At 47.0% G+C, this 21,218-nt stretch overlaps 1 protein-coding gene across 1 annotated transcript in view; it reads left to right on the top strand.

Annotated features, from left to right (window-relative positions):
* Positions 1-14,722: 14,722 nt before the first annotated feature.
* Positions 14,723-21,218, top strand: part of LOC309527259 (uncharacterized protein) — a 45,924-nt gene continuing 39,428 nt past the window's right edge. Inside the window, exons 1-3 of the mRNA XM_082213912.1 lie at positions 14,723-14,856; positions 17,680-17,826; positions 21,098-21,178. Of these exons, the coding sequence (XP_082070038.1) occupies positions 17,793-17,826; positions 21,098-21,178 (115 nt within the window). The 5' untranslated portion in view covers positions 14,723-14,856; positions 17,680-17,792. The remainder of the gene's footprint in view (positions 14,857-17,679; positions 17,827-21,097; positions 21,179-21,218) is intronic.

Below are 21,218 nucleotides of genomic sequence, written 5' to 3'. Positions count from 1 at the left end.
TTCGGTGATGACCTGTTCCTTCAGATCAGCGGCACAGCAATGGGCACCCGCATGGCCCCACAGTATGCCAACATCTTCATGGCAGATTTAGAACAACGTTTCCTAAACTCCTACCCACTCAAACCTCTCTTGTACCTGCGATACATTGACAATATTTTTATCATCTGGACACATGGTCAACAGACCCTGGACACCTTTCACCAGAAATTTAATGATTTTCACCCCACAATCAACCTAACAATGAATCAATCCATGCAAGAAATACATTTTTTGGACACTACTATGAAAATACAGGATGGGCGCATAGACACCACCTTATACCGTAAACCAACTGACCGACAAACATATCTACATGCCTCTAGCTACCATCCCAAACATACCAAACAGTCCATTGTATATAGCCAGGCACTACGTTACAGCCGCATCTGTTCCAATTCTACAGACAGAGACTCTCACCTAAGAGATCTACAGCAAACCTTTTCAGAACTAAAATACCCAGCAGATGAAGTTAGACAACAGATCAACAGAGCCAGACTGATACCCAGAGAGAACTTGCTGCAAGACAGACCCAAAAAAGAAAATAACAGAACACCACTAGTCATCACATACAGCTCCCAAGTTAAAACAGTTCAACGCATCATCAGAGATCTACAACCTCTCCTGGACAATGACTGTTCTCTTTCTCAAGCTCTGGGAGGAAGACCTTTCATTGCCTACAGACAGCCACCCAATCTTAAACAACTCCTAACCCACAATAATACTACAACCAGACTTAACACGGACACTGGCACCAGAGCCTGCAATAAACCCAGATGCCAACTTTGCTGCCACATACACCCGGACAACACCATTACTGGCCCCAACAACATCACACATACCATCTCGGGACTATTTAATTGCTCATCGTCTAACATTGTGTATGCCATCAAATGCCAACAGTGTCCTTCAGCTCTCTATATTGGACAAACAGGCCAAACCTTAGGCCAAAGAATAAACGGACATAAATAAGACATCAAGAATCACAAAACAGAGAAACCAGTAGGAGAACACTTCAATCTCCCAGGACATTCTATACAAGATCTCAAAGTAGCTGTTTTACTACAAAGGAATTTCAGAAATAGACTGGAAAGAGAAGCTGCTGAATTGCAACTCATTACCAAACTTAAAACAATGGAGAGACCTGGTCTGAACAGAGACATTGGATTCTTATCTCATTATACATGACTAAGCCATTTCTCACCTTCTCACCCCTTGCCTTTTCCTGTAAGACCTATTACAGTCGTTAAGAGTCGTCAACAGGCTCATCTCAGCTATCTGCCAATCTCCAATTCCCACCACCCTTCTGAGTAATACCCCTCCCCACCTTCTCACTATATAGAAGGATCTGGCAACTTCTGTTTCAGTGTATCTGAAGAAGTGTGCATGCACACGAAAGCTTATACCAAGAACTAACTTAGTTGGTCTTTAAGGTGCTACAGGAAGGAATTTTTTTTATTTTGACTATGGCAGACCAACACGGCTACCTATCTGTAAAAAATATATATATGTTTCCTGCTTGGCAGGGGGTTGGACTCGATGGCCCTTGTGGTCTCTTCCAACTCTATGATTCTATGATTCTATGATTCTATGATTCTATGATTCTATGATATCTGCATGGTGCCTAGGGAACAACTTGCACCTTAATATCAGCAAAACAAAGGAGATGGTGTTGGACTTTCGGAGGAAGAGAGGAGAACTAGCCCCACTGCACATCGGGGAGGGCTGTGTGGAGAGAGTCTCTTCCTTTAAATTCCTAGGAGTTTACCTCAGTGAAGACCGTACTTGGAAAATAAATACAACCCAGGTGGTTAAGAAAGCCCAACAGAGACTCCATCTCCTCAGAGTATTGTGGAAGAAGGATGTCAATCAACATCTGATGATCTCCTTCTACAGGTCAACAATAGAAAGTGTCCTTTCATACTGCATCATGGTGTGGTACGCTGGTTTGACATCATCTGATAGGAAGTGCCTACAAAGGGTGGTGAATACAGCACAAGATATTATGGGCTGTCCCGTGAATCCGCTGGATGAAATAGCGGAAGAATGTTGCTACAAGAGAGTTAGGAAAATTCTCAGGGATGATTCACACCCTGGCCGGCACTTTCTTGATCCCATGCCCTCAGGCAGAAGATATAGAAGCAGGATTAGTTGCACCAACAGGGTAAAGAACAGCAGATGCCCCACGCTCCTGAGCAGCTCTGGGGTATCCCGCGAAGCCTCCGCAGGGCAGCGGAATGAAGGCTCTCCACTGCCCTGCGGAGGCTTTGCGGTCTACCCCAGAATCCACAACAGCTAGAGAGAGCACTGCACAGCTGTTCTGGATTCTGGGGTAGACCGCGAAGCCTCTGCAGGGCAGCGGGGAGACTTTTGCAGGAGGTGGAGGAAGGGACAGAGCGCGGCTTTCTCAGTCCCCCCCACCTCCTGCAAAAGCCCCCAAGAGTCGCACTCCCTTTAGAGCCGTGCGGAGTATGTGTGTGGCCTTGGGGGCTTTTCCCCAAGGAGGGAGAAGGGCAACCCGTCAGTGACGGGCTGTCCTTCTCCCTCCTCGAGAAAAGCCTGCAAGCGCCGCAAACACACTCCATGCGGCTCGTGAAAGGGAGCGCTGAGCAGAGTCTGGGATGCATACAGGCTCTGCTCAGCGCTCCCTTTAAATAATATTTTTTGCCCTTGCATTCCCCCTCTAAAAACTCGGTGTGCGTTATGGTCAGGTTCGTCTTATGGAGCGAAAAATACGGTAATAAGTTGTTTATTTTAAAGTTATTGTGACTTTTTATATTGGATCAGATTGCTGCTATTAATGTTTGATGTTTTATCATTTTTATATGTGTTGGAAGCCGCCTAGATTGGCTGGAGCAAGCCAGCCAGATGTGCAGGGTATAAACAAACAAACAAACAAACAAACAAACAAGCCGTGGTGGCTCTGCTTTGCCTGCACCGTCATAAACGCTCCTGCATACCAGTCGCCGCGTGGGCCAGATCCAGCAAGGCTCTTCCTATGTATTTCCTTCTTTCACAATTCTCTTTTCTAAAATATTATTTTATTAATATTACACAATACATCTTCAAACATAGAAAAAAACAATAGAGTTGACTTCTCCCATTCCCTTCCCTGTTTCCATTGTTTATCATCATATCGCATGTCCATTTTAAATTATAAAATTATTAAAATTACTTATTGTCCAGTCATATTATCTCTACCAGTATTTTAAAAATCCTGCTCATGTATTAACCTGTGTACATTGCTTCTGTATATATGCAATAAAGTCCTTCCAATCTTCTTTAAATTCTCTGTCGTCTCTTCCTCTTAGTTTCATTGTCATTTTTGCCATTTCAGCATATTCCATTAATTTCACTTGCCAATCTTCTCTAGATGGGACACCTTTTTCTTTCCAATATTGTGCTAATAGTATTCATGCAGCTGTTGTTGCATACTTGAAAAAGTCTTTTTGCAGTCTTGGTGTTGTGACGTGGGGTTTGTGATTTCAGCTCTCTTGATATAACATGCTGGAGACAATTCTCTAGTAACACTTCTTTATTAAAGCAACAAGACTAAGGTCTGGGGAGAGGAAAGCTACATTTATAGGGACAGGGGACTAGCAAGAAAGGATACATTTTGGAGGGAACAATATCAGGCAATCACAGTCCTGCCTTTTGGAGGGAACCAATAAGACAGAGGATCCAAATACAGCAGCTTAAATGAAGCAATAGTAGCTGTACCCTCTGGAACCAAAAGGCAGTTACTTTACCCTAATGCAAATACAGACAATCATAATACAGATATAAAATCCTTTGACTCAATACACAACACCCCTCCCCCCCAGTGAGCACAGCAGACGTAATCTCTCAGGTACTGTGGGGTCCTACAACTTCTACTTGATCTCCTGACAACAGGTGTTGCAGGTTCTGGATTGGGTGTTACCTGTGGTAGAAGGGCTGCTCTAGGGGTTTCGTCAGGAACAGATGGAGTCCCAGACATCTCAGGGTCCCCTATCTGTACCTCGTCATCGTGAGGACTAGCAGACCCTGGTTCATTTGTTAAAGCCCCTGGTGACTGCACCTCTGGGCCATTTTCACTCTGGTCTTGCAGCTCTGCGTCATTAGCCAGGGATGAATTATCTGATTCCTCCCTGCTGAGCGCCCGGCGCCTCAGCTGATCTATATGTCTCTTCCACACTTGCCCATTTTCCAAGGTCACATAATAGGACACAGGTCCACTAGCCCGGGTGACCACACCAGCCAGCCACCGCGAACCTTCTGAATAGTTCCTCACCCAGACCAGATCTTCAGGGGCGAGATACCTTGTTGTGTCAGTCTCAGCCTGGGGGGTTGCTCCTGAATTACGGTTTGGCATTTTATCCGGGTGGACATAATCCAGCACCGTTACCAGTCTCCTACCCAAGAGCAGCTCAGCTGGCGACTTGCCCGTCGCGGTACACGGCGTCGCATGCTGCAAAAATAACATTCGCGCGATGCGAGCTGACCAGTTACCCTCCATTAAGCGCGCAATGGATTCTTTGGCTGTTCTTACCATGCGCTCAGCCTGCCCATTGGAGGATGGGTGAAAGGGCGCGGATGTGACCCCTCTTATGAAGTTATCAGCCAAGAATGCCCTGAATTCTTGGGATACAAAAGCTGCCCCATTATCTGATACAATGGTCTCAGGTAACCCGTGGGTTGCAAACAGCTGCCTCAACACCTTGATTACGGCAGCTGGTGCCATGCTAGGGACCATCGCCACTTCTAACCATTTGGAATATGCATCAACGATAACCAAAAAGACCTTCCCCTGGAATGGCCCAGCAAAATCTAAGTGCAGCCGGCTCCAGGGAGATCTGGACTGCTCCCACCAGTGGACTGGTGCTCTGGCCACTTCTGGCCGCACCTCTTGGCATGCCTTGCATGTTCGTACCCATTGTTCTATGTTCTGGTCCATTCCAGGCCACCACACATAACATCGGGCTAGCGACTTCATCCTGACCATTCCCGGGTGTCCCATGTGAAGCGTCTCAAGAACCCTGTTTCTCAGTGGTGCTGGGATGATCACCCTATCTCCCCACAGGAGACAACCCTTATGCATGGACAACTCGTGCTGCCTAGTCGCATAAGGCCTGAATTTGTCTTCATGCAGACCACCTGGCCACCCCCTCCCCACCCAAGTGAGCACACGGGAGAGAACAGCATCTTTCCTCGTTTTCTCAGCTATATCAGTAGCCGTTACAGGAGCCCCCGGAAGTGTTTCCAGCATCATCATGTGCTCCGCTGCACCGGGATCCTCATTGCTCCCGCCAGGGAGGGGCAATCGACTCAGCGCATCAGCGTGGCACAACCGTTTCCCCGGCACATGGGTCAAGGTGTACTGGAACCCGTTCAGGAATATAGACCAACGTAACATTCTGGGGGAGAGAATTTGTGGCATTTGTTTGTTCGGGTTGAACAACCCTAACAGTGGCTTGTGGTCCGTTTCAATGTAGAAATGGCGACCGTACACATAATCATGGAACTTTTTGATTCCTGCCACAATCGCAAGTGCCTCTTTGTCAATTTGAGCATAGTTGCGCTCCGTGGGCGACAACGTACGAGAATAGAAAGAGATGGGCTTTTCCGACCCATCCGGTTCCCTATGACTCAGCACAGCCCCCAGGCCGTATTGAGAGGCATAACATGCCAGGACCAGCGGCTTTGACTCATCATAATGAGCAAGGACGCTCCTGCTACTCAGCATTCCTCGCAAGGAGTCAAAAGCCTTCTGCTGCCCCTGCCCCCATCGCCACACATTCTTTTTCTGCAACAATCTATGTAATGGTTCAGCTACCGAAGCTTTCTGGGGTAAGAACGAATGATAAAAGTTAATAAGTCCCAGGAATGACTGCAACTCTGTCTTGTTCTGTGGTCGTGGTGCCTCGATGATGGCCTTAATCTTAGCATCTGTGGGGTGGATGCCTGATGCATCAATTTTAAACCCCAAGAAATCCACAGCTGGCACCCCAAAACTGTATTTTTCCTTTTTCAGTTGCAACCCCACCTCCTTGAACTTGAGCAACACTGCATGAACACGCACAACCAGTTCCTGTGGGTCTTTTCCAGCAATCAAAACATCATCAAAAAATGGCAAGACCCCCGGCAGACCTCTTAACAGGTGTTCCATGAGCCCTTGAAAAATCCCTGGGGCCACACAAACTCCAAATTGTAATCTGTTAACTCTGAACGTCCCTTTATGTGTGACAATAGTCTGTGCTTCCGCTGATTGTGGGGTTACTGGCAGCTGTTGGTAAGCTTGTGCCAGGTCAATTTTGGCGAACACCTTGCCCCCAGCCAGTTTAGCCAATAGATGTGATACGACTGGAATGGGGTATGAGTTTCCCCTGAGTGCCTTATTGATAGTGCATTTGTAATCTGCACAGATCCTGACTTCCCCATTTGCTTTAAGGGGCGTGACGATTGGAGTCTCCCACTTAGCAGAGTCCACGGGTGAGAGAACTCCCTGCTTGACCAATTTATCCAGCTCTGCTTCGATCTTGGGTTGCAGTGCAAATGGCACTCGCCTTGGTTTGAGTCGGATTGCGGCCACCCCAGGGTCCAACTCGAAGTCAACTGGGGGCCCTTTATAACAACCCAGTTTTCCATTAAAGAGACCAGCAAATTCTTTGCATAATGCCTCGCTCATCTCAGGGCAGGTTTGGATTGAATTAAGCCCTGATATACTCAGTCCCAGGGCGGGGAACCAGTCAGTGCCCAGGAGACTGGGGCGACTGCCCTTCGCAATCAGCAGTTTGAGTACAGCCTGTTTGTCCCAGAACTGTACTCTCATGGCACACATTCCCATAACATGGATGCGGCCCGCTGAGTATGACTGCAAGGTTGCCGGGAAGGGCTCCAGAGGGGGCAACTTACCCCTGGGGAAGAATGTCCTTGCGGTCTGGTCCGACACAATAGTGAATCCAGATCCGGAGTCCACCTCCATGTCGCACTGCTGACCCTCAATCTTCACCTTGACGTGTGCCTTGCCTTGCGCTGGGAACTGCACGACCCTCCCGTTGATCTCCGTTACGTAGTGGCAGTCCTTTAGAAAATGGGTTGCTGTGGGCTGTCTGCGATGCTCCAGTCTAGGTGCTCCTGTAGCTTCCAACGCCGCCGATCTACAGACCCTGGCGATGTGACCTGTCTTCCCGCACGTCCGGCACATAGCATCCCGGAAACGACAACTCTTCCGCTCATGGTTTCCGCCACAACCTGGGCACCTGCCTCAGTGATCTTTGTGCACTGTGCAGGCCCGACGCACTGACTCGACCCCACGGACTGGGCTCTGGCTCGGAGTAGCCTCTAGCTCGTCCATGGCATGCGCAACTTCTATCTGTGGCTTAGGGGCCTTGCGACTGGCATCAAGCTCCTCTCTTTCATAATTCTCTGTGGCGGTGGCCTCCTTCAAGGCTGAAGCAAGGGTAACCTCTTCTTTAGCCACGATGCGTCTTCTGGCTTTCTTGCTGCTCAGACCACCAACAAACCTATCCAGGAGAGTCTCTTCCAGATTTTGGAAGTCGCAGTGCTGAGCGAGCTTCCGCAGTTCAGCTAGAAATGCAGATACAGACTCCCCAGTACGCTGATGCCTCGTATGAAACTCCATCCGCCGGGCCATCTTGGTCTCAGTAGGCGCCAAGTGGCTTGTTAGGCAGGCAAGAATATCCTTGAGGGATGTCTCACTTAGCTTCGCTGGAGCAAGCAATGCCTTGGCCAGCTTGAAGGTCTCAGGCCCACAGTAGCTCAGGAATGTGGCCCTTCTTTTGCTGGCATCGGTGATCCCTTGAGCCTCTGCGAAGAACTCGAAGCGTTCGACGTAGTCTTCCCACGTGTGGAGCTCTGATGGCTGGAAGGGCTCCAATACCCTTGGACTCTCCATTGTCCTGTGAGCAGGGTCGTCTTCTCAGCTGGCCAGTGAGTCTTGTTCTTAGCTGCAATCCGGACTCTGAGGCAGGGCTGCGTTTAACCGCTCCTCAGCATTCCGGATCCCATCCTCGTCGCCAGTTGTTGTGACGTGGGGTTTGTGATTTCAGCTCTCTTGATATAACATGCTGGAGACAATTCTCTAGTAACACTTCTTTAGTAAAGCAACAAGACTAAGGTCTGGGGAGAGGAAAGCTACATTTATAGGGACAGGGGACTAGCAAGAAAGGATACATTTTGGAGGGAACAATATCAGGCAATCACAGTCCTGCCTTTTGGAGGGAACCAATAAGACAGAGGATCCAAATACAGCAGCTTAAATGAAGCAATAGTAGCTGTACCCTCTGGAACCAAAAGGCAGTTACTTTACCCTAATGCAAATACAGACAATCATAATACAGATATAAAATCCTTTGACTCAATACACAACACTTGGTATATCCACTACTGTAATACCTAGTAGGAAAGCTTCTGGTTTTTTTAACAAAAGTGGTTTTAAACATCTTCTTCAATTCATTATAAATCATTTCCCAGTACTTCTTAACAATTTTGCAATCCCACCACATATGAGAAAATGTCACTTCTGCTGATTTACATTTCCAACACTTACTTTCTTTATTTTTATACATTTTTGCTAATTTTACTGGAGTTAGATATCTGTACATCATTTTCATATAATTTCCTTTAATCGCCACACATGCAGTGAATTTTATTTCAGTCTTCCACAATTTTTCCCAATATTCCACCTGTATATTGTGTCCCACATCTTGTGTCCTTTGTTCACAATTCTCAATGATGTGCAGGTGGATTCCCACGAGGCAAGACACAGTGATAGCAGCAAGAACCTTTATTGAACTACATAACTGGGAAACAGGGGCAAAGCAACTGCTTATACACAATCCTGAAAGCCTGGGACACTCCCACTCCCAACATGATTGGCTGTCTAAACTTCAAAGGTGCAAATCACAACTCAGAGTTCAAGGGCCAATGGCAGAGGCCCAAATCCTGAAATGTTCTGTGATTGGACATCATGTGTCGAATCAGAACACAGGAGCTCAGATTCCTTAGTCCAGACTTGAGCTCAGGCAAACACAGACCACTGAATACATAACGCTCAACACCTTCCCTCTCCTTATCAAATAGAGAAAAGCCTGCAGAGATTGCCCGAGCTGCTGCGATTCCTACACTGCAGGGGGCTGGACTGGATAACCATTTAGGTCCCTTCCAGCTGAACAATTTTACGATTCCGCGGTGCCGTTTCTCAGTCAAGCAGGGCCTGCGCTTTACGCGAGGGCAGTGGTGATGGTCACAGAGGCCGGTGGGGAGCAATGCAGCGGCAAAAAGGACTGAGTAATGTTTGCCAATGGAAGGAGGTATAATAATAATAATAGTTTATTATTTATACCCCGCCCATCTGGCTGGGTTTCTCCAGCCACTCTGGGCAGCTTCCAACGGAATATTAAAATACAATAACCTACTAAACATGTCTTCTAAAAATCTGGTAGTTGTTTTTCTCTTTCACATCTGGTGGGAGGGTGTTCCACAGGGCAGGTGCCACTACCGAGAAGGCCCTCTGCCTAGTTCCCTGTAACTTGGCTTCTTGCAGTGAGGAAACTGCCAGAAGGCCCTCGGCGCTGGACCTCAGTGTCCGGGCAGAACGATGAGGGAAGAGACGCTCCTTCAGGTATACTGGACCGAGGCTGTTTAGGGCTTCAAAGGTCAGCACCAACACTTTGAATTGTGCTTGGAAACGTACTGGGAGCCAATGTAGGTCTTCCAGGACTGGTGTTATGTGGTCTCGGCAGCCGCTCCCAGTTACCAGTCTAGCTGCCACATTCTGGATTAGTTGTGGTTTCCGGGTCACCTTCAAAGGTAGCCCCACATTGCATTGCAGTAGTCCAAGCGAGAGATAACTAGATCATGCACCAGTCTGGTGAGACAGTATATGGGCAGGTAGGGTCTCAGCCTGCGTACCAGATGGAGCTGATACTGCAACAACATGATAATGGATCATTAGTGCCTTAGCCCAAAGTTAGTAATTGCAAAAAGTCAAAAGGCACCCCCCCCTTCTTTTTGGTTTTTGTTTCTGTTTAGATTCTGTTTGTTTCTTTCAACTGTGTTGGAAGAGATGGAACAATGAAACAAAAGGCAAGAAACGTACGATCTAGGTAAACTTTCTCCGGCGTCAACATCTCTAACCCCAGTTTGAAGTGGCATGCAGTGGCGGAGCTTCCGGGGGGCAAAGAGCAGGCGGGGGCGGGCTCCCAGCGCAGGGGGTTCAGCCGCAATGGCACCCTACTGGGATCATGCTGCCGGGGGCGGTGCGCTCCCCCCACACTCCTCTTCCTCCGCCAGTGGTGGCATGGTTTTTTTATTTTTAAAAATGTATAAAATGCCCACAGATAAACATGCCCTCTGTCCAACTTCCAGGGGCTGAGGAGCAGTTGGCAAGCCTCCCTTCAAAGACAAGACAGTTGGCATAGACCATGAGTAGGCAAACTAAGGCCTGGGGGCTGGATCTGTCCCAATCGCCTTCTAAATCGGGCCCACAGACGGTCCGGGAACCAGCGTGTTTTTACATGAGTAGAATGTGTGCTTTTATTTAAAATGCACCTCTGGGTTATTTGTGGGGCGTAGGACTTTGTTCATTCCCCCCCACCTCAAATATAGTCTGGCCCCCCACAAGGTCTGAGGGACAGTGGACCAACCCCCTGCTGAAAAAGTTTGCTGACCCCTGGCATAGACCTACCTGCTTCCAGTAAAAAAGCAGGCAAATAAAAAGAATTGTTTGCGCAATTTCCTCCGGGAGGTAGCTCAGCCTTCACCCGCTGTCTGGATACATCCCAAGGAACAAAAGGGTAAGCAAATATGAATGGGGCACTTTTTGATTCGGGTTCTTGTGAGGAAAGAGTGTGATCATTTACCCAGCCTGCCTTCCCTCTCTTTGCAAGGCCTTGTAGCTTTGTGTCTCACTGTGCTCAGTCACAGTGAGAATAGGGAAGTGGACTGTATATTATCCACCCTTCACCCTATGGGTGTAGCTGGGGGGGGGGCAGCTGCTCCCCCCCAAAAAAAAATCAAGTCAATAAATAAAAATACTTAACTAAAAGTAGAAATAATCAGAATATTTGAAATTGAAATGCTCACTGAGATACCACGATCTCCCTCCCTGGCGAGAATTTCCCTAGAAAAAGGCAGTGCTTGCTTTTATTAGACATATAAAAGACGCCTGCTTCTTGGGAGAAAAGCAATGACAAACCTAGACAGCATCTAGGTTATAAAAAGTAGAGACATCACCTTGCCAACAAAGGTCCGTATAGTTAAAGCTATGGTTTTCCCAGTAGTGATGTATGGAAGTGAGAGCTGGACAATAAAGAAGGCCGATAGCTGAAGAATTGATGCTTTTGAACTATGGTGCTGGAGGAGACTCTTGAGAGTCCCATGGACTGCAAGAAGATCAAACCCATCCATTCTGAAGGAAATCAGCCCGGAGTGCTCACTGGAAGGACAGATCGTGAAGCTGAGGCTCCAATACTTTGGCCACCTCATGAGAAGAGAAGACTCCCTGGAAAAGACCCTGATGTTGGGAAAGATGGAGAAGGGGACAACAGAGGACGAGATGGTTGGATAGTGTTCTCGAAGCCAAAAACATGAGTCTGACCAAACTGCAGGAGGCAGTGGAAGACAGGAGTGCCTGGCGTCCATGGGGCCACGAAGAGTCGGACATGACTAAACAACTAAACAAATAATAATATAATTTATTATTTATACCCTGCCCATCTGGCTGAGTTTCCCCAGCCACTCTGGGCGGCTCCCAATCGAGTGTTAAAAACAATACAGCATTAAAGATTTAAAGCTTCCCTAAACAGGGAATGCAAGTAGCATATCGTTTCATCCTTCGTTGAAATGTGTGGGGCGTTCTCTGCAGAACGCCAGAATTTAGGATACTACAGCAGTGGGTCTAACTGGCCATGTGCCAATTGTACCGCAGAGCAGTCATTCAGGACCTAGCAGAGTGTAAAGACCCGGCTAAGGTCAACGATGACATGGGCTTTGCTTACTGAGCATGCACAGAAAAACTGCATTGGAAATTGAGAAGGAAGTGTTGAAAAAGTTTCTCTCTTTTAAATTTAACTTCTTAGGTTTCAAATGACTGAAAATTTTGACAGAGTTTTTTTGTCTGAGCACTTGGGGTCAAAAGAAAGTACCGCATTTTCCCATGTATAAGATTTGGGGGGACTCCAAATTAAGAAAGGATGCTGGTGGCACTGTGGTCTAAACCACTGAGCCTCTAGGGCTTGCCGATCAGGAGGTCAGTGGTTCAAATCCCCACGATGGAGTGAGCTCCTGTTGTTCGGTCCCTACTCCTGCCAACCTAGCAGTTCGAAAGCTCCCCCAAAAGTGTAAGTAGATAAATAGGTCCCGCTCCGGTGGGAAGGTAAACAGCGTTTCCGTGCGCTGCTCTGGTTCGCCAGAAGCGGCTTAGTCATGCTGGCCACATGACCTGGAAGCTGTACGCCGGCTCCCTTGGCCAATAAAGCGAGATGAGCGCCGCAACCCCAGAGTCGGTCATGACTGGACCTAATGGTCACCTGTCCCTTTACCTTTATCTAAATTAAGAAAACACCCCTCAGCACTACCTGTGTATAAGACGAGCCTCAATTTCAAACCTAATTTTTTGGTTAAAAAACCTACTCTTATACACAGAAAAACACGGGAATTTAAAATAACTGTTGTTGAGAAAATAAATAACCCTGGCTGTGTCCACGCTTCACCCTAAGGTCCCAGGATGGGTTACAACATTGAAACACAATCTGAAAACAGTTTAAAACAACTTGCCATCGCAAACATAAGATGGTTCCTGGCTCTGTCAACTCTAGCAGATTCGGAATGAAATGTCACAACAACAGCTATTCTAAATTATTTTCTTTTCACCCCATGCTCAGAAAAACCTGTCAAAAACTTTTTTACAATTTCTACTTAAGTATTTTTATTTATTTATTTGGATTGGGGGGGGGAGAGAAGCTTCCCCCCTTGCTCGCCCCCCCCCCCAATGTCTGGATCAGAATAGAAAGTGAAGGGGGTCGATTCTCTCTACAAAGTTCAGTAACAAGCACTCAGCTAGAAAGAGGCAGTGTGGTGTAGCCTGACGGTCTAAGACCTGGGAAGCCAGGGTTCAAATCTCCACTCTGCCATGAAGTTCATTTGGTGATTCTGGGCCTGTTGCTATGGCTCTCTGCCTAATCCAGGGGTCAGCAAACTTTTTCAGCAGGGGACTGGTCCACTGTCCCTCAGACCTTGTGGGGGGGCCAGACTATATTTTGGAGGGGAGGGGGGAAATGAACGAATTCCTATGCCCCACAAATAACCCAGAGATGCATTTTAAATAAAAGGACACATTCTACTCATGTAAAAACACGCTGATTCCTGGACTGTCCGCAGGCCAGATTTAGAAGGCGATTGGGCCGGATCCAGTCCCCGGGCCTTAGTTTGCCTATCCATGGTAATCCACCTCGCAGTGTCATTGTGGGGAATTGCACTTCTTAATATGCAACTTTTCCCTCAGGTCTAGCCCACACATTCGTGGACTGGAAGTAGTCGATGTAGTAGTAGTAGTAGTAGTAGTAGTAATAATAATAATAATAATAATAATAATAATAATAATAATAATTTATTTGTACCCCGCCCATCTGGCTGGGTTTCCCAGCCACTCTGGGCAGCTTCCACAGAGACCAAAAATACACTAAAATGTCACACATTAAAAACTTCCCTGAACAGGGCTGCCTTAAGATGTCTTCTGAATGTCAGGTAGTTGTTTATCTCTTTGACATCTGAAGGGAGGGCGTTCCATAGGGCGGGCGCCACCACCGAGAAGGCCCTCTGCCTGGTTCCCTGTAGCTTTGCTTCTCGCAATGAGGGAACCACCAGAAGGCCCTCGGCGCTGGATCTCAGTGTCCGGGTAGAACGACAGAGGTGGAGACGCTCCTTCAGGTATACTGGACCGAGGCCGTTTAGGGCTTTAAAGGTCAGCACCAACACTTTGAATTGTGCTCGGAAACGTACTGGGAGCCAATGCAGATCTCTCAGGGCTGGTGTTATGTGGTCCCGGCGGCCACTTCCAGTCACCAGTCTGGCTGCCGCATTCTGGATTAATTGTAGTTTCTGGGTCACCTTCAAAGGTAGCCCCACATAGAGCGCATTGCAGTAGTCCAAGCGGGAGATAACTAGAGCACCAATTTTTATAAAAAGGGATCCAGGGGAGTTGCAATGCTTTCTAAGGCCAGTTGGTGGAAACCCCAGAAGAGTGTCTTGTGCCCCCCCCCCCCACATTCAAAACCATAGCTGCTTCCTTCTATGTGGATCCATTTCAGCTAGCAGCCACCGGTAGCTCTCTCCCCCATGGATTTGTCGGACCCTCTTTTCAAAGCTATCCAAGCTGCTTCCTGTGGCAGTGAGTTCCACAGTTTAAGGTAAAAAAAGGTAAAAGGACCCCCGCTGTGCGGCATGAAGAAGTTTTAACTGTGTGCTGCGGAGTGAGGAGTGGGAGGGAAAGTGCATTTTTCTCCTCCAGGAATACCCCTCTAGAAATGCAAGTTATGGCTTTAACGCGTGGGGAATTGAGCTCTGCCTTTTTAAAGAATATATATATATAAAACCCTGAGATGCTAAGCTATATATAAACACCCTCGCTTAGCATCTCAGGGTTAAAGGGAGAAAGGCGGGCTTCCTAGACAGGCAGCAGCCGGGGCGAGCAGGGGGGGGTGCGTACGCCTTGGAAAAAACACTTTCGCTTCCGGCCCGGCCCCCGCGTGGGAAAGGAGCGTCGGATTTTCCCACGCGTGGCTGCGCTAGCCCCGCCCCATTCCCCGAGAGCGCCCGGTGAGTGCAAAGGGCATTTGGGGGGCAGGGGAAGCCCCCCAGGACAAAGAAAGGGGGCTTGGGGAAAGGGGGGGGAGCCGAGGAATGGAGGACAAAGGCTAGGGAAGGAAGGGGAATGATTTCCGGTATAAGGGCGGGGAGGGGGGGTGGCCGGAATTGGAAATTCCTACCGAGCACCCATATTTTTTTTGGGGGGGGGTCTTTCTTTGCTCCTCGCTGCAGAGCAAAGGAGCCCCCACTCCTCTTCCCCCTCCCCCACTCAGGATATTCCTCCCACTCCAGATCAGAAGCAGGATTGCATTGCAAAGCTGCTTCTATACCGAGTCGGAGCCTAGCCCAATACTGTCTGCACAGGCCGGCAGCGGTCCTTCCCAGGTGGCAGGCAGGCAGGCAGGCGGGGGGGGTTCTCTCTCTCTCCCTGGAGATGCCTGGGATTGACAGCGGGACTTCATGCAACTGCTCCGCCTTATATTGAATCAGGCAATTCGTCTGTCTAGTCCAGTGCTGCCCACACTGGCTGGCAGCGCCTCTCCAGGGTTTGCAGGCAGGGGGCCATCTCCAGGCCTGCCTGTTCCAGCTGTTGGCAGTCGCAGGGGCTGTTTGGCATGTCCTCCCCCCTTGGCTTTTGCTAGGCTCTGCAGTTCAGCAGACACACAACTCGCAGGGATGAAAGAATACGGTCCTCTGGTGAGCAGAACCCTGCGCAGAAAGGTTGCGGCGTAATTGGGACGTTTCCCTTCAGAGAAAAAGGCAAGTAAGAGGCGGCAGGAAGCTTATGAAACCCCCACAGGGCATGGAGAAAGCAGAGCAGAGGAAGACTTTTCCTCTGTCTCTCCTAATGCAAGAACTCGTGGAATGTTGGAAGATTCGGGAGAGAGAGAGAAAACACAAAAGTCCTTCTCGGCTTTAAAAAAGATGAGAAAGATTCAGAGGACGAGAGGGCAGTCAATGGCTAGTGGCCAGGATTGCTGTTATCTTCCTTTATGGCCAGAGGCAGGGATGCTTCTGGGTACCAGTTGCCTGAAGCCACAGGAGCGGAGAGGGCTTTTATGCTTGGATCCTGTCCATGGTTGTCCCACAGGCATCAACTGTGAGAACAGGGTGTTGGACTAAATGGGCCATTGACATCATCCTGCAAACTCTTGCTATGTCCTTCTACCAACCACCTTGATATATTTTTACGAAACTGCAGATTATAACTCTGTAAATGAATAGTAGATAGATAGATAGATAGATAGATAGATAATTTATTACGGTCGGAGACCAGCTTATAAAACACACTTGGGGGTACAATCCCAGAAGGAAAACAAACATTTAAAACAATAAAATTCCTTCCAGTAGCACCTTAAAGACCAACTAAGTATCTGAAGAAGTGTGCATGCACACGAAAGCTCATACCAAGAACTAACTTAGTTGGTCTTTAAGGTGCTACTGGAAGGAATTTTTTTATTTTGACTATGGCAGACCATCACGGCTACCTATCTCTATTTAAAACAATGTACAACAATACAGTGGTGCCTCGCAAGACGAAAAGAATCCGTTCTGTGATTCTCTTCGTCTAGCGGTTTTTTTGTCTTGCGAAGCAAGCCCATTGACGGATTAGAGGATTAGCGCTTTTAGCGGCTTTTAGCGGCTTATCAGTTTATCGGATCAGCTGATAAGCGGCTTAGTGGCTTAGAAAAAGGGGGGAAGGGGAGAAAACCCGCAGGAACTCGCAAGACGTTTTCGTCTTGCGAAGCAAGCCCATAGGAAATTCGTTTTGCGAAGCACCTCCAAAACGGAAAACTCTTTCGTCTAGCGAGTTTTCCGTCTTGCAAGGCATTCGTCTTACGGGGCACCACTGTAAATCTAAAATTTAAAAATTTGATAAGCATATAGAAGCTTAAAACTTTAAGATAAACTAGGGCAGAGAGATGACTCAGGGAACCGAGTTTGGGGGTTTTCTTAACTAACTAGTTTGGGTCGGGGGATGGTCTGCGCCTACAGATCTGTACACAGAATCTGGCGACCATCCGGGTCGTCTTATGATCTTTGCCTAACAGGAAAATTTTTTTGCTTTTGCGGGAGGTCAGCGAGCCTCAAAAATAGTAGTTTCCTTTAAAAATATATATGCCCACCCTTCAGTAATGTGCCTTTCCCACATCAGGTGTAAATGTTTTGTTCAGATTCAACTAATGTTTACTTGGTGTAGACCCACTGAAATTAAGGGGTTGAAGTTGGTCATGATTAATCCATTCAGCGGATGCAAAAGTTAGTTGAATGCAAGCCAGATTATACTACTGCTTCTTTATTAGTTTTTTTTTTTAAAAAAAAGTTTACATAAACTAGCTCAGGAAAAAGGTGGAATGGCTGTATGAAAACATGGGCTTAATATTAAACAAATGCAAGGTTTAGATGCAAGGTTTAGATCCTGGCATCCCTTAAATGAAAAGAATGTTTTTAGCAGCACCCAAACTTCGGAACTTCCTGCCTCTTGACACCAGGCAGGAGCCTTCACTGTACTTTTTTTGGCAGCTGCTGAAAATATTTTCGTTTAGGCGAGCCTTATCAGGCCCGCAGAGCGTGGATGTCTGTTTTTCAACCTGCTTCCAGCTTATCGTTGGTTTTAATCGTTACTTCCTGAGCGTTTCAGATAGTTGCCTTTAAAAACAGTTGTTTTATTCTTTTCGTAAGCTGCTAAATTGTTTCGCCGTGATTCCTGCAAAACGGGGTTGGACTGGGTAACCCATCATGTGTCTCTTCCAGCTCTGCAGTTCTGTGATACGAGCACGTCTGCCTGCCTGTTCTGCGTCTGCTGAGAACTGCGTGCTCTTTTTCTTTCAGCTGCCTGTTTCCTTAAAGGAGGTGGCTGTTCAATTCACCGAGGAGGCGGAAAAGGAAGAAAGAGAGTGGACTCTGTTGAGTCCAGGCCAAAGAACTCTCTGTACAGGGGAGTCATGCTGAAGAATGATGGGGATGTGGAGTCTCTAGGTAAGAATCCCGTTTCCCCCTCGTCCGATAGATCAAAACAGCCTTCCTCCACGTTGGATGTTTTAGACTACAACTCCCATCATTCATATATGTGTGTGTGTGTGTGTGTGTGTGTGTGTGTGTGTGTGTGTATTATTATTAATAATAATATTATTTATATCCCACCCTGCTTCCCAAAAGCAGCCCAGGACAGCAAACAGTTCTGTAATTACACTTACACACACACACACACACACACACACACACACACACACATACATATAAAAGGTAAAGGTAAAGGTACCCCTGCCCGAACGGGCCAGTCTTGACAGACTCTGGGGTTTGTGCGCCCATCTCACTCTATAGGCCGGGGGCCAGCGCTGTCCGGAGACACTTCCGGGTCACGTGGCCAGCGTGACAAAGCCGCATCTGGCGAGCCAGCGCAGCACACGGAACGCCGTTTACCTTCCCGCTGGTAAGCGGTACCTATTTATCTACTTGCACCCGGGTGTGCTTTCGAACTGCTAGGTTGGCAGGCGCTGGGACCGAGCAGCGGGAGCGCACCCCGCCGCGGGGATTCAAACCGCCGACCTTTCGATCGGCAAGCCCTAGGCGCTGAGGCTTTAACCCACAGCGCCACCCGTGTCCCATATATATATATATATATATATTTATTATTATTATTATTATTATTATTATTAAATTTATATCCCACCCTGCTTCCCAAATCAGCCCAGGACAGCAAACAGTTCTGTAATTACACTTACACACACACACACACACACACACACACACATATATATATATATATACACACACACATGAAATAAAAGCATATTTTAAACACCTGAAAGCTATTTAAAACTTCTGAAAGCTATTGAAAACAGATTAAAACATCTAAATACAACACAATGAAACATCTAATACAAATTTAGGAACAGATGCATCCGAATCACCTGTCTGGGTCTGCCAAAAAAAAAGTTTTCATCAGGTGTCTAGAAGAATACGTAATGATTCCTGCCTAATAATCAAGGGGCATGGAGCTCCAATGTACAGGAGCTGCTTCAATAGACTCCTTACAAACTTGCCAAATTCTGTTATTTTCCCTGTTTCTTTCTTTCTTATTTATTTCTTATTACTTTCTTATTTATTTATTTATTTATTAACGATCTTCTTGATTTACAAAAGTGTGTGCAATGTCTCTCTCACATATATTTTTTCTCCCCATGTAACATTTTTACAAACATTTGTTGAGACATTGGGGAAATTCCCATCATTCCTGATTGCCAGCCAGGCTGTCTTGGGCCAGGCTGATGGGAACCGTAGTCCAAATCATCCAGACAGCACCCATGTTCGGGTACCCTGATTTAGAGAATTCCTGTTTTTTATCTTGCATTTCTAGCAAACCTCCACACACACCCCACCCGAGGAAATGTGCCTTATTCTCTCACTCCTCTTTTAATCTCCCAAGCAACCCTGCTAGGTTAGGCTGAGGAGGAGTGACAGGGGGAAAAGTAAAGCATTTCTTCACACATTGCATGCTAGACTCCAGTCTGATACTGATGAACTGGAAGAATAAAGATACGATACCCTTTGATCAATGAATCGACAATGTGACAACATGTGCAACTTATGAACAGACTGTTTACAGACTTGGTTTGGATAAAGGGGACAACAGATAGAATGGGTTTATGCAGAATGTAAGGCTGTTAACATCTACATATGTATTAGGATGAAGGGACGCGGGTGGCGCTGTGGGTTAAACCTAGGACATGCCGATCAGAAGGTCAGCGGTTTGAATCCCCGCAACAGGTGCTTTATGTATTAGGATAATAATTCTATATCAGTCTATATAAGAATGTAGGGGAGTACAGTTGTGCCTCGGGTCCCAAACGCCTTGGGAGTCGAACGTTCCGGCTCCCAAACAATCGAAAACCGGAAGTGAGTGTTCCGGCTTTCAAACGTTCTTTTGGGAGCCAAACGTCCGACGGGGCTGCCGTGGATTCTGATTGGTTGCAGGAGCTTCCTATAGCCAATCAGAAGCTGCGCTTTGGTTTCCGGACTTTTCAGAAGTCGAACGGTCTTCCGAAACGGATTCCGTTCAACTTCCAAGGTACGACTGTATTGCATTTTTGTATATATATATTTCTTATACACATTTTTGTGTCCCCCCTTTTCCTCCTCTGTTGGTCTTTATAATTGATCCTTTCCCGATAAAGTATTAATATTAAATATCAATACTAGCCTCCACAGAAGCAGTGCTTCTGAATCCCAGTTGCTCGAAGCTGCAGGAGAGGTGAATGCAGTTGTGCTCACATCTTGCTTCCCATTGGGGAATAATAATAAGAATAAGAATAATGAAGCACGTGAACGTAAGCAGGTACTCGCTTGGTGTTAAATAAGGACCAGGCAGATTCAGCAATGGAGAATAAGAAGGTGAAGTTTATTGCCAGGCAATAAGGACCCAGTTTGGAATCTCTTCCAAAAGGAACTGGGACCCCGATTGACAGAAATCCAGAGGTCTTTATACCTGAGCAGATCACAGCAAATCATAGATCATGAGACAACCATGAGGGGCTCACGATATTGTCAGCGAAAATTAGCCAATTAGCAAGCTCTTGGTCAAGCACCAGCTACCAGCTCCTGGTTAAGCACTGGTCAAGCACGGAGTTCCAGTTCTGCTTTCCATTGCTTGCAGTGACGCTCTGTCTAACCTCTCCCCTAGTTATGACAGGACAGGGAGTTTTGGAGTTTTTGTGGTTTTGCTCTTCCTGTTCTGTGGATTTATTTAGCCATATCTGAGGGGATTTTGTACCAGAATCTCTGATTCACGTCTTCCCCTTGTTCAAGGTACATGGATGTTTTTAGGGGAAAGGTTGGCTCCTAATTTTGCTGTTTCAAGCAGTTTGCAGTTAGCTAAGGCACAGCTTCCCTTTGATTCAAAATGGATTTTTAAAATACTGTAAGCCCTGATTATGTGTGAGCATATATGAATATATTGATTACTGATAACTGATTATATGGATAGCATAGGGGTAGCCCTTCTTCTTTGCCTCTATTATTATTATTATTATTATTATTATTATTATTATTAATACCCTGCCCATTTGGCTGGGTTCCCCCGCCAATCTGGGCAGCTCCCAACAGAATATTAAAAACATGTGAGAACGGGATTTTGGACTAGATTGGCCTGACCCAGCAGCCTATTCTCATGCTCTTATTTCTCTGGGGGTGGGTGTTGGGCATCCCAGAGAATCTGCAAAAACAGCATGGTTTATTTTGTCTTTTAAAGAAGGACCTCTGATTCCACGGCCACACCTCATCTCCTGGTTGAAAGAAGTAGAGGAGCAATTTGTCCGGCACGGATCTGCAGGTAGGGGCTTTTGACTTGCTCTGGGACTCTGTTCGCATCT

Source organism: Podarcis vaucheri (assembly GCF_965113315.1).
Source record: "Podarcis vaucheri genome assembly, chromosome: 2".
Lineage (NCBI taxonomy): Eukaryota > Metazoa > Chordata > Lepidosauria > Squamata > Lacertidae > Podarcis > Podarcis vaucheri.
The sequence above is the reverse complement of the archived record's forward strand: the minus strand, read 5'-3'. Positions and strand labels throughout refer to the sequence as shown.